This window comes from Narcine bancroftii, chromosome 2 (assembly GCF_036971445.1).
Source record: "Narcine bancroftii isolate sNarBan1 chromosome 2, sNarBan1.hap1, whole genome shotgun sequence".
Lineage (NCBI taxonomy): Eukaryota > Metazoa > Chordata > Chondrichthyes > Torpediniformes > Narcinidae > Narcine > Narcine bancroftii.
The window spans coordinates 95,880,652-95,899,154 of NC_091470.1; the positions used below are offsets into that span (position 1 = coordinate 95,880,652).

Genomic DNA, 18,503 nt, shown 5'->3' on the forward strand with positions numbered 1-18,503 from the left:
GGATGTAAGAGGCCTGTGTGCCATGTCTGGGTGGTGACTAGGGTGCAAAGGAGACCAACTGGGGCCGGAGGTGGGGGAGTACCACATGCAGTGACCACTGGGGGTTGTGAGGTGTGTTGACGAACTCATCGGGTAGCGCCAGCGGTGCGCTGTTGACCTGCTCGGCTGATGACGCCTGTCGATCATCTTTGGGTGTCGAGCGGATGCACAGGAGCACCCAAGTCAGTTTGTCCACCCAGTCAGGACTGGTGAGGCGGGTCATAAGTTGCTCGACCAGCCCATTGGCCTGCGGGTGATAGGCCGTGGTGCAGTGTAGCTCAATCCCAAGCCTGTTGCCGAGCTGTGCCCAAAGCGCAGAGGTGAACTGGGCACCCCGATCGCTGGTGAGGAGATTCGAGACGCCGAACCGGGTGATCCATCCGTGCAACAGTGCTCGGGAGCAGGAGTCCGTGAAGGCGTCTGGCATCAGAATCGCCTCAGGCCAATGAATGGTGCTTTCCACCACTGTGAAAAGGTAATGGTTACCTCGGGAAACGGGTAAGGGCCCTACGATGTCCACGTGTATGTGGCTGAACCGTTCCCAGACTTGCTCGAACTCCTGTAGGGGCGCTCTGGTGTGCCTGTGCACCTTGGAAAGCTGGCAATGGGTGCAGGCTCTGGTCCAGCCTGCGATCTGCTTCTGCAGCCCGTGCCAGATGAAACACTCTGCCACCATATGGACCGTGGATCTGATGGAAGGGTGCGAAAGGTCATGGATATGGTGGTAGACCTGCCTGTGCTACTGCTGGGGAACCACTGGTCACAGGGTGCCCAAGGAGACATCACACAGACTGTGCCCTCACTGCTGGGAGCCGGGAGGTCCTGGAACCGCAGGCCAGTGATGGAAGTCCTGAAGGCTCGTGTCTCCTCGTCGGACTTCGGGTCCTGGGCGAGCTGATTGAAGTCGAGGCCGGGTGTCAGCGCGCAGATGGCCAGTCATGAGAGTGCATCGGTGACCACGTTGTCCTTCCCCACCTCGTGCCAAATGTCAGTGGTAAACTCCGACACGAAGGAGAGGTGACGCTGTTGGTGGGCCGACTAGGGATCCTTTGCCATGGCGAGCTCCTGAGTGAAGGGTTTGTCGTCGGTGAAGATGGTAAAAGTCCTTCCCTCCAAGAAATAGTGGAAATGCCACTACATGCCCAGTAACTCATGGTTGAAGGTGCTATACTTGCACACTGGTGAGCGAAGAAGACGGCTGAAGAACGCCAGTGGCTTCCATTGTCCATTCACTTGCTGTTCCAGGACGACGCCAACGGCTGTGGCAGAGGCATCGACGGAAAACGCCATATGCAGGTCCGTGAGTGGGTGGGCGAGCATGGTAGCTTTTGCGAGGGCCCTGCAGGCCTCTGGAGTCCAGGCAAGCATTTTGTATTTGGCCGCAATGAGGGCGAAGAGCGGCTGCATGATACGCGCAGCGCCTGGGATGAAACGGTTCTAGAAATTGACTATACCCGCAAACTCCTGCAGCCCCTTGAGGTTGTCCGAGTGTGGGAACCTTCGTAGCGGCGGGCGTGGCTCCTTCGGCCGTGATGGTATTCCCGAACTGGCACTTGACTGGGTTGATCATGAGGCCAAAGTCAGCCAGTCGGGAGAAGAGGGTGCGGAGGTGGGTCTTGTGTTGTGCCCGATCCCTGCTGGCAACAAGGATGTCATCCAAGTAAATGAAGATGAAATCCAACTCCCTGCCCACCGAGTCCATAAGGTGCTGGAAGGTCTGGGCGGTGTTCTTGAGCCCGAACGGCATGCGAAGGAATTCGAACAATGGGAAGGCGTCGAGGTGCTGGGGGCACTGACGTCATCAGGGTGTCACATGGGTCCCCAAGTGCGGGCTTCTGAGCCCGGTGCCGAAGTCAAAGGGGAAACCCCCGACAGCGCCATTTTGGCCGGCTGCCCCGCCACGTGTGTTATAAGCAGGGCCGGTTCGCCTGCCTAATGGCGTGCCGCCACAGTTGCTTGAATTCTCGTTAACAGGGGTTTTACTGTATTTTCCACATTCCCAACTTCTGGATTCTCCCACTCACCTGAGCGCTGGGGCACTCACATCAGCCAGCTAACTTGACCAATAAAATGTGGGAGGAAACTGGAGAACTCAAATCACAGGGAAAGCGTGCAAACTCCATACAGGCAGAACCCTGGCCACTCGAGATGCAAGGTCATGGTTCCACCAGCTCCTCCACGGTCCTATCCTTGGAGAGTTGGCAGTCATGTCAGTGAGTGGGTGGGGAGGCTTAGGTAGATCCCAGAGAACCAACACCTTACAAACCTCGAGCTACTGGCAACACCAGATGACTACACTGCATAATTTTTTTGGTTAAACTCCTTTATTGGCAAAAGTACACAGGAGCATCAACATAGAGCAGGGACTCCATTTGGCGCAATGCTTGAAACTACAATGAAATAGGGTCCAAGGAACTGCATCAACTCAACTCCACACAAGCCCTGGGAGTGCTTGATGGGCAGTAGAGGGGTTTATGCTACTTCTAACCTATGCTAGCCCTCGGCGGATTTTATAGGACACTGTTAAGGAAGCAAAACATAAGTAGTACCCCCCACCTTGTGACGTGTCCATCCGCACATACGATCTGTTGGCACTTGCGCGAGTTAAGGGCACAAATTTAATATCGTTAGGGCGTGCCAACCAAACTCCAATACGCGAACCCGCTGCTCATGCGCCAACCGAAGACTCAGTCTTGATCCCAGCCTACAGATCCCGGGGTGCCAACTAACAAGTTAAGCATGGACCAGAATGTGCAAAGATTCGCCAAGGTTGATCGACAAATTCAGGAAGCTTTAAGTTGTTATCGTCAAATCTACGATGAATAAAAGATTTGATTTAAAAGTTTGCTTTAAGACTTCGGTACTGCACACACGAGGGGAAAATTCCGACTAACACCTATTTTGAGATACGACCAATCCTTTGGTCCCAATTACGGTCATAAGTTGGGGGGATACCTGTATTGTGTGACCTTGCAATATAATGCAAACATTAAAAGCTGTAGCTCTGCATGAATTAACCTTTTCAAGTTAGTCTGACGATCAGTCCTCACTAATTCACAAAGGAACTTCAATGTGTGTAGTTACTCAGGAGAGTTCACACTCACCCAGCGCTGCTTCTCAAGCTCTCTGCTTTCAGACTCTTGTCTCTTCTGGAATTTCCTGCATCAGTGCGATAAAAATAGAGTGAAATCAAAGAAAACTAGCTGGTCAGAGTTTTTAAAGAGCAGTTTGTTATTCAGTTGCTCACTGGAGACTTGACAAGAGATGACAGAGGTGTTTCATTAAAGATAGCAGAACCAGCGAATTCAAGCAGTTTTACTGAGACTGCTGAAGCTCATCTTCATTACACTGGACAACAAATCATTTTGCCAAGGTTTGCTTCCTGAAAAAAAGTTGGGGATTATGATAAAGCAACCTCAAGCTGATCACAAAAGACAATTTCAGATTTGCTGTATTGCAAAGGAAGTTGGAGAAACATTTCCATTGAATTTAGCCTTAAGCATATACAGTACTCGGCACAAACAGAACGTATCGCAGCTGTTGCAACATTGACGAGACATTTCTGCTGTATTGAATCTTCCTGAAGGCAATAAATCCTCCTGTTAAGTACACTCACTGTGCTATTGCCTGAAGAACATGTGCATTAACATGCATTCAATTTATATCAATGTGATGCACAGCATCTGTATATGCGAGCTCCTTTTATAGCCCCTCTGCATCTATCCTGACTAAACATGCCCAGGCCCAAGACAACATTTTAATAACACCTGCACTGTGCATGCCCAGGCATACTTGGACTGACCTAAACAGCTTGCTTTGTGGGTAATATATTAGTAGACTTAAAATAGGACAAAATAGGTTACAGCTAAAAAAAATGGTGATAGGAAATTTTTAAAGTGACTTTCATGATCAGCAGCCAAAATGAACCCAAAAGTGTTCAGGAAGCAAAATCTTAATTTTCCAGTATTGTTACACAACCCATGGCAAAGCATCCATTGGGGTGATCTTGTTGCTAAGCTCAGCCTCACATCATTTCTTCCAGAAAGCTGCTGAACGCAGTCTATTAGGTTCAGATTGGCAGGGATTTCCTGATAGACTTCTGGATTTAAATCTGATCTACGTTTAGCTCAAAGGAATGAATGTTCAGGTGGGTTGCCAGGGCTTGCTCTGGTGTTTCAGTGCTTCCATTTTAGGCTACCACGTCCATACCTGTGTGGTGTTATTGGTTTCGGAGAATCGGTCAGAATAAAACAGACTAGCAAAGCAGATCGATATTGACAAAATATTTGCAGATGTAATACCAAGGGCCATTGTCAATATCAATCTTGTCGGGGGTTTCAGAAGAATCCTCTAGGACCCACAGAATGGTGACAATGTGGAAAGTACTCTCCCTGAGAATGGTCTGATGAAAAGAATGAAAGAAGTCTCAAGCAGAGAATAAATATCAGCCTGATGTTTCTGAGCTGTGTAATTACATGAAGAATCATTTCACGGCAGGTTTTCTGAAGCCCCTGACTCAGCAGGGCTGCAAGACTCACTTTTGTTGGTCAATCTGACTAGCCTTCTCTCGAAACTGCTGCTCCCTCAGCTCAGATTCTCGGCGTTCTCTTTCCTTCCGCTCCCGCTCCAAGCCTTCTTGCTCCAGTGCTCTCCTCTTTTTATCTTCCTCCCTTCGCTTCTCTTCATCTTTCTGATGGGAAAGGGACTTGCAGTCATTTTGTGACAACGGCAAATTGGAAACACTCAAGGCTGAATGGCACTCTGGTGGGACCACGAGGTCAGGAAGTCCCTCCATTCTGGCAAGTGGGGAGCAAGAGTGGAGGACCTCGAGGGAGAGGTCACACTTCTCCACAAGGCAGCAAAATGGGATATTCTGGACTGATAGCACGCACTGCTCCAAGAAACTGCCTCTGGGCTGACTGCATTACCAAAGTCAGCAATAATTGGCATTTTTTGTAAAATAGTGGGATGTGGATATTGGAAGCAAGGCTGCCAGATATTGCCCAACCCTCTGCCCTAAAGCTGGATCAGCATAACCATGATTTCATATGGACTGACTCACTGGCATGGTTATAACTAGGCCAAGACCAGCAAGGATGTGCCTCGAAACACATCAGAAAATAGCTTGGGGATCCTATAACAACTGACCACCTTCACTAGCTTTCACAATGGACTCCAGATTTCCAACATGGTGTGAACTCTTGAACACAATCTCAGGACAGATTTTTAATTAGATGGACTGCTGATGCAAATTACTACTGATGATCACGACCAGCTTCACCTGTTCCCCAGCCAAACTGAAGCCTCACCTCCGTCTGTGCCCAGAAGCTCTCTTTGTCAACACTTCGGATTTCTGACATTGCATTCGTCTTCTTGTAAACCGATCCCTGAATGAAGGGGATGATGATTAGTGATGGTTGACAGACAAATGACTAATAGCAGCAAGTGTAGTACCAGCTCTGGGTCAGGGAGGATTACACATGTCCAGGAAATAACCTGCCCGAACAGCGAGCTGTGGTCAAGGTGCTCCAGAGCACAAGGTGCAGCACACCACTGCTCACGAATTCACCCACTCCCACTGTACAATGTTCACCAGACACGAGGACCCTGCTACTTCTTCCCCTAGCAGTCAGCATGTGCCGAGGGTCTTCTGTAGAATGGGCAAGGTGTCTCCGTCTCTTTCCTCGACTCTCCCATCACTATGCTGACGTGATTCCTCAATATCTCGGACCACCACATATGTACCGTAACTCACCACAGGCCCCTGTGGGTTAGTATCCTGGAAGCGGGAGCTCTCCTTGTGGAAGCTGTAGTTGGCACCGGAGGCCTTAGCAACTTTCTCAATGATCACATCAGGTTCCACATCTTGATCAGCACGGGCATTGATGGTAACATGAGCCCCCTGAATGGGAGAACACATTCACCTTCAAAACTTGCTCAATGGGAGCATCTTACCAAAGGCTGATAATTACCATTTCAATCCCTTATTAAAAAGTCTATTGGAATCAGTACAAAACAATGATGAGCTTTAGATTAATAGTAGGAAAGTTTTTGGGAAAAAATTTAAAGGATTGGGATTTATATTTACTTGGAAAGAGAGCGATTGATTGGTTGTCAACGCAGTTTTGTGCAGGGGAAATCCTGAGTTTGAAGTAAATGAAGACACAGATGGCCTTTGACGAAGTCTAGCACTGTTTTCTGAAAGGTTAGGACACATGTGAGTGGCAAACTGGATCCAAAAGTGGCTTGATAGGAGGCAGAGGGCAGTGGTGGAGATGTGCAACCACTGGTGTATGGCAAGGATCTGTGCTGGGGTCACTATCTTGTTGTGAATGAGTTGGAAGAAAATGCAGGTGGGTTGATTTGTGAGTTGCCGTTGACAAAAATTGGGCAGTAGGAGGCTGGAAGAAAGTTACAGAAGGATACAGAGAAACAAACGTGTGGAAAGCTGGGCAGTAGGAGGTTGGAAGAAAGTTATGGAAGGATACAGACGAACAAGCGTGTGGAAAGTTGGGCAGTAGACAACCTTGAGCAGGGTGGATTTTTCAGATTCTCGGGCAGAACTTTAAAATTCAAATTTAAGGAGGAATAAGGAAGAGATGAACAGGTAAACTTTGAGTGTTAATTCATTAGCAAATACAGCATGCTTCATTTATCAAAACAAGCAGTTTTAAAGAAAAATATAAATGCCACTGTGGATCTCTGGCATTTAGGCGCGCACGCAAAAGCCCACTATATTTGAAAAGTTTGAGAGTTTTCAAAAAGTCCGGATTCTCAGATGGTCCACATTTCTGACATCCGGATGTCTGCACTTCTACTGTAGATGGAATTTAACAAACTAACAGGACATGTGTAGGAAATGGTTGGAAAGATCTAGGGTGCAAGCTCAGAGCTCCTTGAAAATGGGAACACAGGAAGTTAGGGTAGTAAAGGCACTGGCATGTCAAGTACAATCTGAACATTGAAAGCCATGGACAGCGTAGATGTAGAAAGGTTGTTTCCCATGGTGGGAGAGTCTAGGACAAGAGGGCACGACTTCAAGGGTGTCCGTTAAGAACAGAAAAGCATAGTGATTTCCTCAGCCAGAGGGTGGTAAACCTCTGGAATTATTGCCACAGGCTGTTGTGGTGGCCAGGTCATTGGGTGTATTTAAGACAAAGACTGCTAGATTCTTGTTTAGCCAGGGCATAAAAGGTTATAGGAAAATGGCCAGGCAGTGGGGCCGAGTGGGAAAATAGATCAGCTCACAAATGAATGGCGGGGCAGACTCAATGGGGTGAAGAACATATTTCTGCTGTTATGTCTTGTGGTCTTTTAAGAGTTGGGATGTCATGCTGCATCTGTACATAACATTGGTCGGCCACACTTGGATTACTGTACACTGTCTGATCGCCACACTCAGGGCTGATGGTCAAATGGGATTTGGTGCAAAATAAAACCTTTAAACGGACGGTGAGTGTGGGAAGCCAGTGGGAAGATTCTGGAGGGAACAACATGGCCTATGGGCTCAGCAGCAGGTCAGCTGAGGAAGGGCAATGGAGCGAAACTGAGGAAAGCTTACCTTCAGAAAGTTGGCCACAGTGCTGACGTGGTTGGCACAAAGCCCTTTCCTGGAATCTTTCACTCCTTCACCAGTCTAAAGAAGAGGGACAGGGTGAATGGACCCGTACCCACCCAAGATAAACAATCCTTCACGTCTGTCTCCAAACTATTAGCTCTACAGAGCTCACATTCCCCAAACACACAGTTTTAAAGAGAAACTATGGCACCTGCAGTTCTTAAGGATTTTGAAAATGAACCTTTTACCATGGTGAAATAACAATAAGTTTATTTTCATATGTGCACCACAATGCTTACTTGCTGCAACCAAACAGGGACGTAGTAAAATCCAATCACAATAGTCTACGTTAAATTAGCATACATAAAGATGCCATGAATAAAAAGGATTGATAAAAAGTATTTACCAATACAGTAGTGCAGACAGTAGTGTTACAATAGTGCAGGGACATGCTTTTGTGGTGCCTGAGTAGTTTACGATTAGGATAGTTCAAGAATCTGATAGCAATGGAGAAAAAAGCTGGACTTCAGAGTTCTGTACCTTCTTCCTGAAGGCAGCAGCAAGAAGAGGTTGTGACCAGAGGGGTGAGAAAGGAAAGGATTAACAGCTCGTGATACTGTAGCTAGGTTTTGCAGTAAGGAGGGATGGCAATTCAAAAGAACCAATTAGCATGACAACTAACTATAGGAATTTACTCTGAATCAATCAATAAGCAGGTCTAATAAGAGGATGCCAAAATGTAGCAATGGAATTTGTACTTGGTAGCAATTGCATATTGATTGGGTCAAATGTAACTCCACCCATGTTTGAACCAGACAAAGGAAAATTTTTGAAACACGAGGTCAGTTTTTCTCTGCCAGCTTTCACAGAGAGAGCATCTCTGTGAGGCTCTGTGTAGATAACTCACAATTTTGCAGAATAAAAAGTCTGACCAGGACGAAAGTTTGGGTAACGTCATTTCGTAGAGTCCACCAAAAGATCCGGAATCCACAGGGGGCCCCTTCACATTGGCTGCCTTCTTAAGGCAGCAGCTCACAGGGATGTCTTCCATGCTCAAATACCAGGGAACTAAGATGAAGAGCATCTCTTCTCAACCAAATGAGAGCAAGATCACCAAAACTGGTTCTCATGCAAAAATCAGGATTTCTTCATTAATAAAACTGCTCAGCCAAGCGCTCTGTCCAAACTCAACAAAGGGTGATGCTCGGCGTTCAGAAGATCAAATACAGCAGCATAGTTGGTGTACGGTTAGCACAACCCCTTTATAGCACCAGCAATCGGGTCCAGGGTTTGAATTCCACGCTGTCTGCAAGGAGTTTGTGCGTTCTCCCCATGACTGCGTTCGATTTCTTCCCACTGTTCAAAGCGTAGAGAGTTAATTGGGTGTAATTGGGTAATACGGACTCGTGGGCCGAAATGGGCTGTCACCTTGCTGCGTCTAAATTTTTTAATTAAATTTTAAATTTAAAAACTTTTTAAAAGCATTGCCCCAATGAGTGCAGTCAATGACTTACCCAGTTAATCAAGACACACTTGGGCAGCCCTGAATTGGGGTCTTTCACTCGGCAGAAAGCGTACATCACCTTCCCACTATTTAGTTCTTCCACCAGTTCTTCAAGTCCCCCATCTGAAAATGCCAACAGGATAGGCCATCAGAATAAACACAGCAGGAAAACCCCTTCACCACCAAACTGCTATTGTCAAGTCAAGTTGGACAGGAGAATGAGCACCCATCAGGAGGGAAGGTGTTTCCAAGGGCCACAACTCAGGACCAAATAGCAGGCTGAGCAAGTGGCCAGATGGAACCAGCAGCAAGGTTTGTGGTGGAACCAAAGAAAGCGGTGCCATCCTATCAATGTTTAGCTGGTAGAACCTGCAAACTTCCATGATATACTACAAGGAGTGGTAGGGAGACAGTGGGCGGGTGCTGCAGAGAACCATAAGGGTTAAAAAGTTGAAACATGTTTAATGAAAGGAGTTCTAATGACCTTGGATACAAAATTCCATACCAACTTTCAACAGGGAGCTGGGTAAACAAGTGTGTAGAGCTGTGAGATGTGGAGCAGGCTGAGATGAAGTTATTGAGTTAATCAGCATGGAGAAGTCAAGCTTAAGCACCAAAGACAACCACGGAGGAAATGGATCCAAGGAAAACAGCTCAAAGAGGCAAATCAGGTGTTGAACAACAGATGCATGCGATTTCAATGGTCCTTGAGCAAGTCTCCAGGTTTTTTAAAAAATCATAATTTTTTATTTTTCACACTGTGAACCATATCAACCAAAATACATACAAACATTTCAGCAAGTCTCCAGGCTTGAGGTGGTATTGGAAAAAAGGCTATGGGTTTTAGCGGCAAATTAACACACAACTCTAACCCATACCTGGAATTCAAATTCAATTTCCTCAACCTCCATAAAATTGTGTTCCATAACATTTGGGACAAAAATGCCTTTTTATCATTGTTTCCCCCTGAGCTCCAGTTTTAAATTTGTAATCAAACAATTCACATGTGATTAAAGTGCACATTCCAGATTTTAATCAAGGTTATTTGTATACATTTTGATTTGACAATGTAGAAATTACAGCAGTTTTTATACATAGCCCTGCCATTTAATGGCACCATAATATTTGGGACATAGCAATGCTATGTGATCATGTTCAGTACTCTGTTGCCTATCCCTTGCATGCAATAACTGTTTGATTCACTGACATCACCAGGTGCTGAGTCTCTTCTCTGGTGATACTCTGCCAGGCCTCTACTGCAGCTATCTTATCTCCTTCTTATTTCAGAGGCTTGTCCTCTAGTAAATACACTGAAATGCTGGAGGAACTCAGCTGATCTTTTCAGCATCTATAGGTTCCTTGAAAAGCTCAGGCCCAAAACATTGGCAATACACCTCTGTTTCCCATGTGTTTACTACAATCACAGCATCTGCAGCCTATCATGTTTCACCTCTTAAGTTTTCTCTCCATCGTGTGGAAAGCATGCTCAATTGGATTTACATCAGGTGATTGACTTGGCCATTCAAGTTTCCAGTTTTTGCTTTGAAAAACTCTTACTTCAGCAGTATGTCTGGGATCGTTGTCTTGCTGCAGGATGAGGCGCCGTCAGTGAGTTTGGAGGTATTTGCTCAAACTTGAGATGTTTCTATACACCTCAAAATTCATGTTGCTACGGCCACCAGCAGTTACACTGTCAATGAAGATAAGTGCATCAGTACCTGTGGCAGCCGTACATGCCCACGCCATTACATCCCCACCACCATGTTTCACAGATGAGGTGATATGCTTCCTGTATGCCTTCACACTCTGGTCTTACCATACAGGTTAATCTTGGTCTCATCTGTCTACAAGAACTTTTTCCAGAATTTTGCAGGCTCTTATCTCCTTGGCAAACTGTAATCTGGCCATCCTGTTTCTGTGATTAACTAGTGGATTGCAACTTGCAGCGTATTTCTGTTCATGGAGTCTTCTGTGGAGAGTGGTCATTGACACATCTAGACCTGCCTCCTGAAATGGCCAAACCCCAAAACTTGTGGAAACCATTTTTGAAAAAAATTGTACAGGGTTAGAACCTTCAAAATCTTCCGTCAACCCAACAACTTTCACATCGTTTCTTCAACTATGATTTTCCAATAGATCAATTTTTTGATAAAAGTTCTTTCCTATGTCTCATGCCAAAGGTGAATCTTCCAATTTATTACCTACATATTGTTCCACCTCATCACAAAACTCTTGCAAATTTTCCTCAACTTTCTGAACTTGTTTTAACTTTATCACTTCAGTGATTCAGTTCATTTCCACCTTTAACATTCTTCATCTTTCTTTGACATATTCAAATTGTATATTAACATGTCTTTCAGACACAAATTGCATCTCAATCTTCTCACTCATTGTTTGCAATTGATTCATATAAAAGTTTATTCCTGTCTGACCATACCCTGACCTCTAGCTTCAGGAAGGAGTCTTTACTTGCATACCTTCCATTCCATGTATTAGTTGGGTTTCTTCATTTCCATCTTTCTTTCCTCTTCTCTATCTTGATCCTCTTCCTCTTGTGCTTCCAAATCATTAACAGTAGAAACAGGGACTTACAGATGGTGGAGATTATTCCCCTTGCGCATGTGCGAACTCCTGCACACAAGTGCTTGTTCCTGAAGTAGTTCTAGTTTGAGGATTCTCTTCTGGACTACAGTGCAATCTTCTCCAGCCACCCAGGAGAGGTGGTGCTGGTGTTGCCTTCGCCTAAGCCACTGCAGCTCTGGTCGCTTGAGGAGAAAGAAGAACTTCAGTCTGAGGCTCCAACGTCAAGGTAGGCCCAACTTTCTCTGATTTTTTGGCTTCTTTCACAGCTGTTTTCTTACTTGACTGCATCTTCCCCTTCTTTGAAGCCATGATAAAAACATTGCAGGTAGCAAAAGCTTTATTGATACTAAAATTAAAAACTTTTTAAAGTCAGGTATTAATTAGTTCTCCCAGGAGAGGCATAATTTCATGTCCCTTGCTCACACCATCCATGGCCTACCAGTCCCTTTGGAATTATAGAGCTCACCAGTACGATCTTTCTTCTTAATGACATTCCAAACAGTTGATTTGGGTAATTTTAAGGTTTGAGCGATGTCTCTTACGGTTTTATTCTTGTTTTTCAGCCTCGTAATGGCTTCTTTGACTTTCATTGGCACAGCTCTGGTCCTCGTGTGGAAATATGGCGACTAGACTCCAAAGGTGATCAAAAGCTTAGAAGCAAGCCCAGCTCTCTCATCCCTGCACCAGTGAAGCAATTAAACATACCCAAGTAATCACAGACACCTGTAAAGCCAAATGTCCCAAACATTATGATGCCCTGAAATGAGGGGACTATGTACAAAAAGTGCACAAGCCAAAATGTACACAAATAACCTTGAATAAAATCTGGAATGTCCATTTGAATTACATACAAATTGTTTGATTACAAATTTAAAACGGTGAAACACAGGGGCAAATAAAGAGAAAAGTGATTTTGTCCCATACATGGAGGGCACTGTTCACAGAGCCAGTACTTCTGGACTGATAACTCACTGCAAGCAACGCACTTTAACAATAGAGAAGCAAATGTTTTTGCAACCTCATCAAATTTGCTCGATGCAACCACTCACTGACTGCCGATGAAATGTCACGTGGCCAGTACAAGCAACAGCGAGTTTGAGTGGTCCTCACCTCCAGTTCCTGCCACTCGCAAATCATTGCTGTTCCCCTCGTATGTGAAAAGTGCCCTGCAACAGAAAACAAGATGTTCAGGCTTCCTCACGGTGGCACACAGAGAGCACGGTTCTCAAACCATAGGTACAGGAAACAGTCACCCCAAAGACCCATTTCCATGAAGACAACTTTGATTAAAAAACATTAATGCTGCACAGTTGATGACCTTTGAAAGGGACGTCCAATAAGCCCAGGAAAGCATTCAGAGAGCGCGGAGAGGATTATGCAGTGAGCATTTGCCGACTGCATCCCCATCTCCATAAGCTCAGCCAAACTGCCTGCTCAGCTTCGTTCCCCAGGGCCGAACCTTCAGCAGGCAGTGTTTCAGGAGCAAAGAGAATTCGGTGCCACTTCAAGAGTCGAGAAGACCATGCATCGTACAAATTATGACATCCTGATGGATCTTTGCACACAACAAAAGCTAACACTGATGTAAACAGATGTAAGTAAATCTTCAACTATTTGACTATTCCTTCAAAGCATCCAGGCTGTTAAACCTGGAAGAGAAAGTGAGTAAAAGCCTTTGAGTCAGTCACACGGGAACAGGGTTGGAGGGCATCCAAACCCTTTTGACAGCTCAGTAAATATTTTGTTTCATATTCATTTCAAAAATTAAAATTGTGTTGTCAGGAACATGTCACAAAATTTGTTTTGTGGCAACATTACAGTGAAAATATTGCTACAAATTACGTTAACAAAATAAATAAATGGAAAGAGAAAGTGAGATAGTGTCTGTAGTTCATCATCCATTCAGAAATCTGACAGCAAAAAGCTACTTTTGTACAATTTCATATCGTTTCTCTCAGGCTCAAGGGGAAAACTCTCAACTCCTGGAAATCTGAAACCTCATCAAATCTGAAACCATATTTCAATGTTCCGGAAGAAGGTTAATAAACAAAGGTGATGGAAAAACTCAGCAGGTATCTTCCCTCCTCTCTTCTCCTCCCACCTCACCCCCAACTCTCCCTCGCATTTTTTTTTACTCAGTCACCCACCTGCTCATTGACAAAGGGCTCAGGCCAGAAACGTTAAAATTCCTCCTCCCTCCCCCAGAGGAAAGTGAGATTTTAGAGGCACCGTCTGCAGCTTGGAGGATTTGAAAAGGTTCCCCAGCAAACCCAAGGAAGAACAAAGGAGTTCTTTGAATATCCAAGCCATTGTTTAAAACTTCAACCATAACCGATGAAATCCAATGGATTACCCAGCTATTTTCTCTGTTTATCTTTGCAGTTCACCGGAATAATGTATTTTGGGGCAGGGCCACGTTGCCCCTCATTTAATGGCTCAAACTGGTGGCATCACTGTTTGGTTCAGTGGTGCCAATACTCAGGACAAAACTCCAGAGGATTGTTAACTCAGCCTGCGACCTCATGGGCACCAGTCTCTACTCCATCAAGGATATCGACAAGAGGCAGTGACTTAAGAAAGTAGCCTCTAGCATCAAGCCCCCCCCCCACCACCTAGGCCACTGCTCCCATCTTGAAAAAGGAACAGGAACCTAAAGACGAGCACTCAGAAGCTCAAGGAAAACTTCTTCCCCTCTGCCATCAGATTCCTGAATGAATAATGAAGCACACATTGCATCACTTTGACTTTTTCTTGCAGTATTTTTATTTTGCAAGGTGGTTTGTATAAATGTTTGAAGTGTGATGCTGTTTCATGACACATTTTGATTCTGTTTATCACCGGTGCAGGAACTTCAATGAACATTCTTGGCTTGAGTAATAAGGAAAGTCAGAAACACACAGTCAGTAGTGATGGTATCTTGGCAGGAATTGAAAGTGCTCTCTATCTCCAAGGAACTGAGTGCAACATCTCATGGATCTGAGCGTTGAGCTCCAGGAAGAACGAGATGGTAATTTTAGTAATTAATTGTTGAATTACTTTCACAAAATATTATTGCATTGTTTGCATGCTTATTATGGGAAACACTACAGAAGTACTTAAACATTTGTTTCAGTTTCTGGATAGGTTCAGCTTATAAGCAAGGCATGAAGCAAGAGGCTGGAGTCTGCTGAAAGTAGAAAATTACAAACCAAACATTTATCCATGGATAAAGTAAGGCCAAGGGCATTATTTTTAATTCTTGGACGGTTTGCAGCAGAGGTAGTCATTCCACATGTGGGACCAAAATAAATTCAGAACAAATTCAATCCTACAGGGACAACACAAGAAACTTTTGGCCAAGTGGAAAGAATGTGGGACTAGCAGCATTTAAATGTACAATTGTGAAAAGAACACAGGAGGCTTCAGAAATTACCTATTAATCCTCACACAAGAACTTAAGAAATAGGAGCAGGAGTCGGCCATCCAACCCATCAAACCTGCTCTGCCATTCAATGATCATGGCTGATCTCATGATAGACTCATCTCTACCCAACTGCCTTTTCCCCCATATCCATAAATTCCCCTATGTAAAAATCTATCCAACTTTCTCCTAAATACATTTACTGAGGTCACCTCTACTGCTTCAATGGGCAGAGAATTTCACCTCTGGGAAAAGCAGTTCCTCCTCATCTCCATCTAAAGTCTACTATCCTCAATGTCCTCTAGGCTCCCATCAATGGAAAAATCTTACCTACCTCCATCTATTCATTTCATAACTTATTTTTTAACCAATAAGATCTCACATTCTTCTAAATTCAAGTACAGTCCCAGATAACTCAAATCTCTCCTCATAGGCCAACCCCTTCGTCTCTGGAATAAACCTTGTGAACCCCCTCTCCACTGCCTCCAAAGCCAGTCCATCCTTCCTCAAGTAAGGAGACCAGAACTGCACACAGTTCTCCAGATGCAGCCTCACCAGGACCTCGTACAGTTACAGCAGAACCTCCCTGCTCCTTAAATTCCATTCCTCTGGCAATGACGGCCAAAGTTTCATTTGCTTTGCAAAAACATTGTTGTGATTCATGCATCAGCACTCCCAAGTCCTTCTGCTCAGCAGCATACTGCAATCACTTGCCACTTAAACATTATTCTAATCTTCAATTTTTCTTTCCAAAGTCAATCACCTCACATTTACCAACATTGTTTCCATCTGCCAGACCTTTGCCACTCACTTAACCTATCTTTCTCTCTGCAGACTCTCCATACCCTCTGCACTATGATCTCCACTCAATTTAGTGCACTCTGTGACCTCTTCAGATCATTAATGCACCTGCTCCACGTTCAATAATATTGAGGCTGATTGTTATTTCACAGAACAGCATACATTAATTGACAGAGAATACTCAATACATCAAGGAAAGACATTGCAAATAGATTTTGAAATGGACACCAATCAGGAAGGGGTGCAAGGTAGGATCTTCCTCAAGATACAAGAGATTGTTCAGTTCAGAGCTTATTACGAGGTAGAATTAAAATAAAAGAAGAAGAAAATCAGCAGTTCTGATCTGCGGAATTCAATAACTATACTGGTTCTGGATTTCCCGTCCTACATTTCTACATAAAAGAATCTGTTCCTCATTTCACAAAACCCTAAGTAAATTGAACAGACCATTTAGAACTTTTCAATATGTCTCCATTCTGGGTCCACAAATCAATAGAATTACAGAATTACAAAGTGAGTGCAACGGTACATTCAACACATGCTTTCTCTACCCTCTCTCCGATGGGATCCCTTCCCAATGGAAGTGGGGGTTGGCGGGGGGACGCTCCCCGGTGGGATGGGGTGGGGTGGGGTGGCTCCCCGGTGGGGTGGGGTGGCTCCCCGGTGGGGTGGGGTGGCTCCCCGGTGGGGTGGGGGTTGGCTCCCCAGTGGGATGGAGTGGGGGTTGGCTCTCCGGTGGGATGAGGTGGGGTTGACTCCCCCGTGGAATCAGGTCGCTCCCCGGGGAGAGATGGGGGTGAAAGATGGTGGCGGCCGCTCCCCTCGGCCTGATCACTAGCCCCATCCCGGCTCCCTCTCCACCCTGGTCTGGAAACCTTTGTCCTTGGCTTTGCCCCCTCCCTTGCCCACCAGTCGGTCGCCGTCTTGTCGTTCACCACGTCCCGGTAAGCAGCCTGCAACGCCGCTCCGTTCCTACTCAGGTTCACCGCCATCTCCCCGCTCTGTACCAGCGCCGAGTTATCGCTTCCGGCCCGTGGGCACCCCAACTGCGCCTGCGCTCGGTCCCTGCCGCGCATGCCCGACAAACGACCGGCACTGGGAAGCGGCGCCTGCGTAGTTGTCACCTGTGCTAAAATTGCCGGCTTGTCTTTGTCTGGCGTGGTCAAGGGCAGCACTGATCAGCCAGCAAGTACCAGCCAGTACTCATCACCCGGTATGTGATGTCGACATTGGGTCCCAGGTTCACTCTTCATCAAATCTTCTGAAACGAGTTGCTCAGCTGTTGATTGGGGTTGGAAAGTTGAGGCCGGTGTAAATAGAATCTGAATTTATTGTCCTAAAGAAATCCCCAAATTCGGGCAGCATCACCACAGTGCTAACATTCATATTATGAACCATCTAATAACAGTAATATATTGAAAAAAAGTAGTGCACAGTATAAGCACCATGGGCTGGGAGGCATTCGGGGGTATTGCCCCCCCCCCCCAATCGAGGTTTTGTGACCTCCAGAGGTACAAGGACTGATTAAAGAAATCTCTTGGTTCCTGCCACATTGACCACCGCCAGTGGGCTGATATCGCCTCCAACCGTCCATCTTGGTGCCTCACAGTTCGGCGGGCAGCAACCTCATTTGAAGGAGACCGCAGAGCCCACCTCACTGACAAAAGACAAAGGAGGGAAAAACCCAACACCCAACCCCAACCCACCAATTTTCCCTTGCAACCGCTGCAACCGTGCCTGTCTGTCCCGCTTTGGACTTGTCAGTCACCAACGAGCCTGCAGCAGACATGGACATACCCCTCCATAAATATTCGTCCCCGAAGCCAAGCCAAAGAAGACCTTCTCCACTGACAACGGCGTGAAGCAAGGCTGCGTCCTCACACCAACCCTCTTTACTATCTTCTTCAGCATGATGCTGAAACAAGCCATGAAAGACCTCAACAATGAAGACGCTGTTTACATCCTGTACCACACGGATGGCAGTCTCCAATCTAAGGCGCTTGCAAGCTCACACCAAGACACAAGAGCAACTTGTCCGTGAACTACTCTTTGCAGACGATGCCGCTTTAGTTGCCCATTCAGAGCCAGCACTCCAGCGCATGACGTCCTGTTTTGTGGAAACTGCCAAAGAAGACCTTCTCCACTGACAACGGCGTGAAGCAAGGCTGCGCCCTCACACCAACCCTCTTTACTATCTTCTTCAGCATGATGCTGAAACAAGCCATGAAAGACCTCAACAATGAAGACGCTGTTTACATCCTGTACCACACGGATGGCAGTCTCCAATCTGAGGCACTTGCAAGCTCACACCAAGACACAAGAGCAACTTGTCCGTGAACTACTCTTTGCAGACGATGCCGCTTTAGTTGCCCATTCAGAGCCAGCACTCCAGCGCATGACGTCCTGTTTTGCGGAAACTGCCAAAATGTTTGGCCTGGAAGTCAGCCTGAAGAAAACTGAGGTCCTCCTTCAGCCAGCTCCCCACCATGACTACCAGCCCCCCCCCACATCTCCATCGGGCACTCAGAACTCAAAACGGTCAACCAGTTTACCTACCTCGGCTGCACCATTTCATCTGATGCAAGGATCGACAAAGAGGTAGACAAAAGACTCGCCAA

The 18,503-nt window shown here is 45.9% G+C and overlaps 1 protein-coding gene across 4 annotated transcripts in view; it reads right to left on the minus strand.

Moving 5' to 3' along the window:
- LOC138753925 (drebrin-like protein B) overlaps nt 1-16,941 on the minus strand; it is a 33,449-nt gene extending 16,508 nt beyond the window's left edge. For 2 of the 4 annotated variants that reach the window (XM_069917490.1, XM_069917491.1), the window contains exons 1-8: nt 16,795-16,941; nt 12,795-12,850; nt 9,112-9,224; nt 7,601-7,675; nt 5,795-5,941; nt 5,349-5,426; nt 4,578-4,729; nt 3,144-3,198 (exon numbers count right to left, since the gene is read on the minus strand). In XM_069917490.1, the coding sequence (XP_069773591.1) occupies nt 3,144-3,198; nt 4,578-4,729; nt 5,349-5,426; nt 5,795-5,941; nt 7,601-7,675; nt 9,112-9,224; nt 12,795-12,850; nt 16,795-16,877 (759 nt within the window). In that variant the 5' untranslated portion in view covers nt 16,878-16,941. The remainder of the gene's footprint in view (nt 1-3,143; nt 3,199-4,577; nt 4,730-5,348; nt 5,427-5,794; nt 5,942-7,600; nt 7,676-9,111; nt 9,225-12,794; nt 12,851-16,794) is intronic. The other 2 variants (XM_069917489.1, XM_069917492.1) reach the window with 2 other exon arrangements.
- Between the last annotated feature and the right edge of the window lie 1,562 nt (nt 16,942-18,503).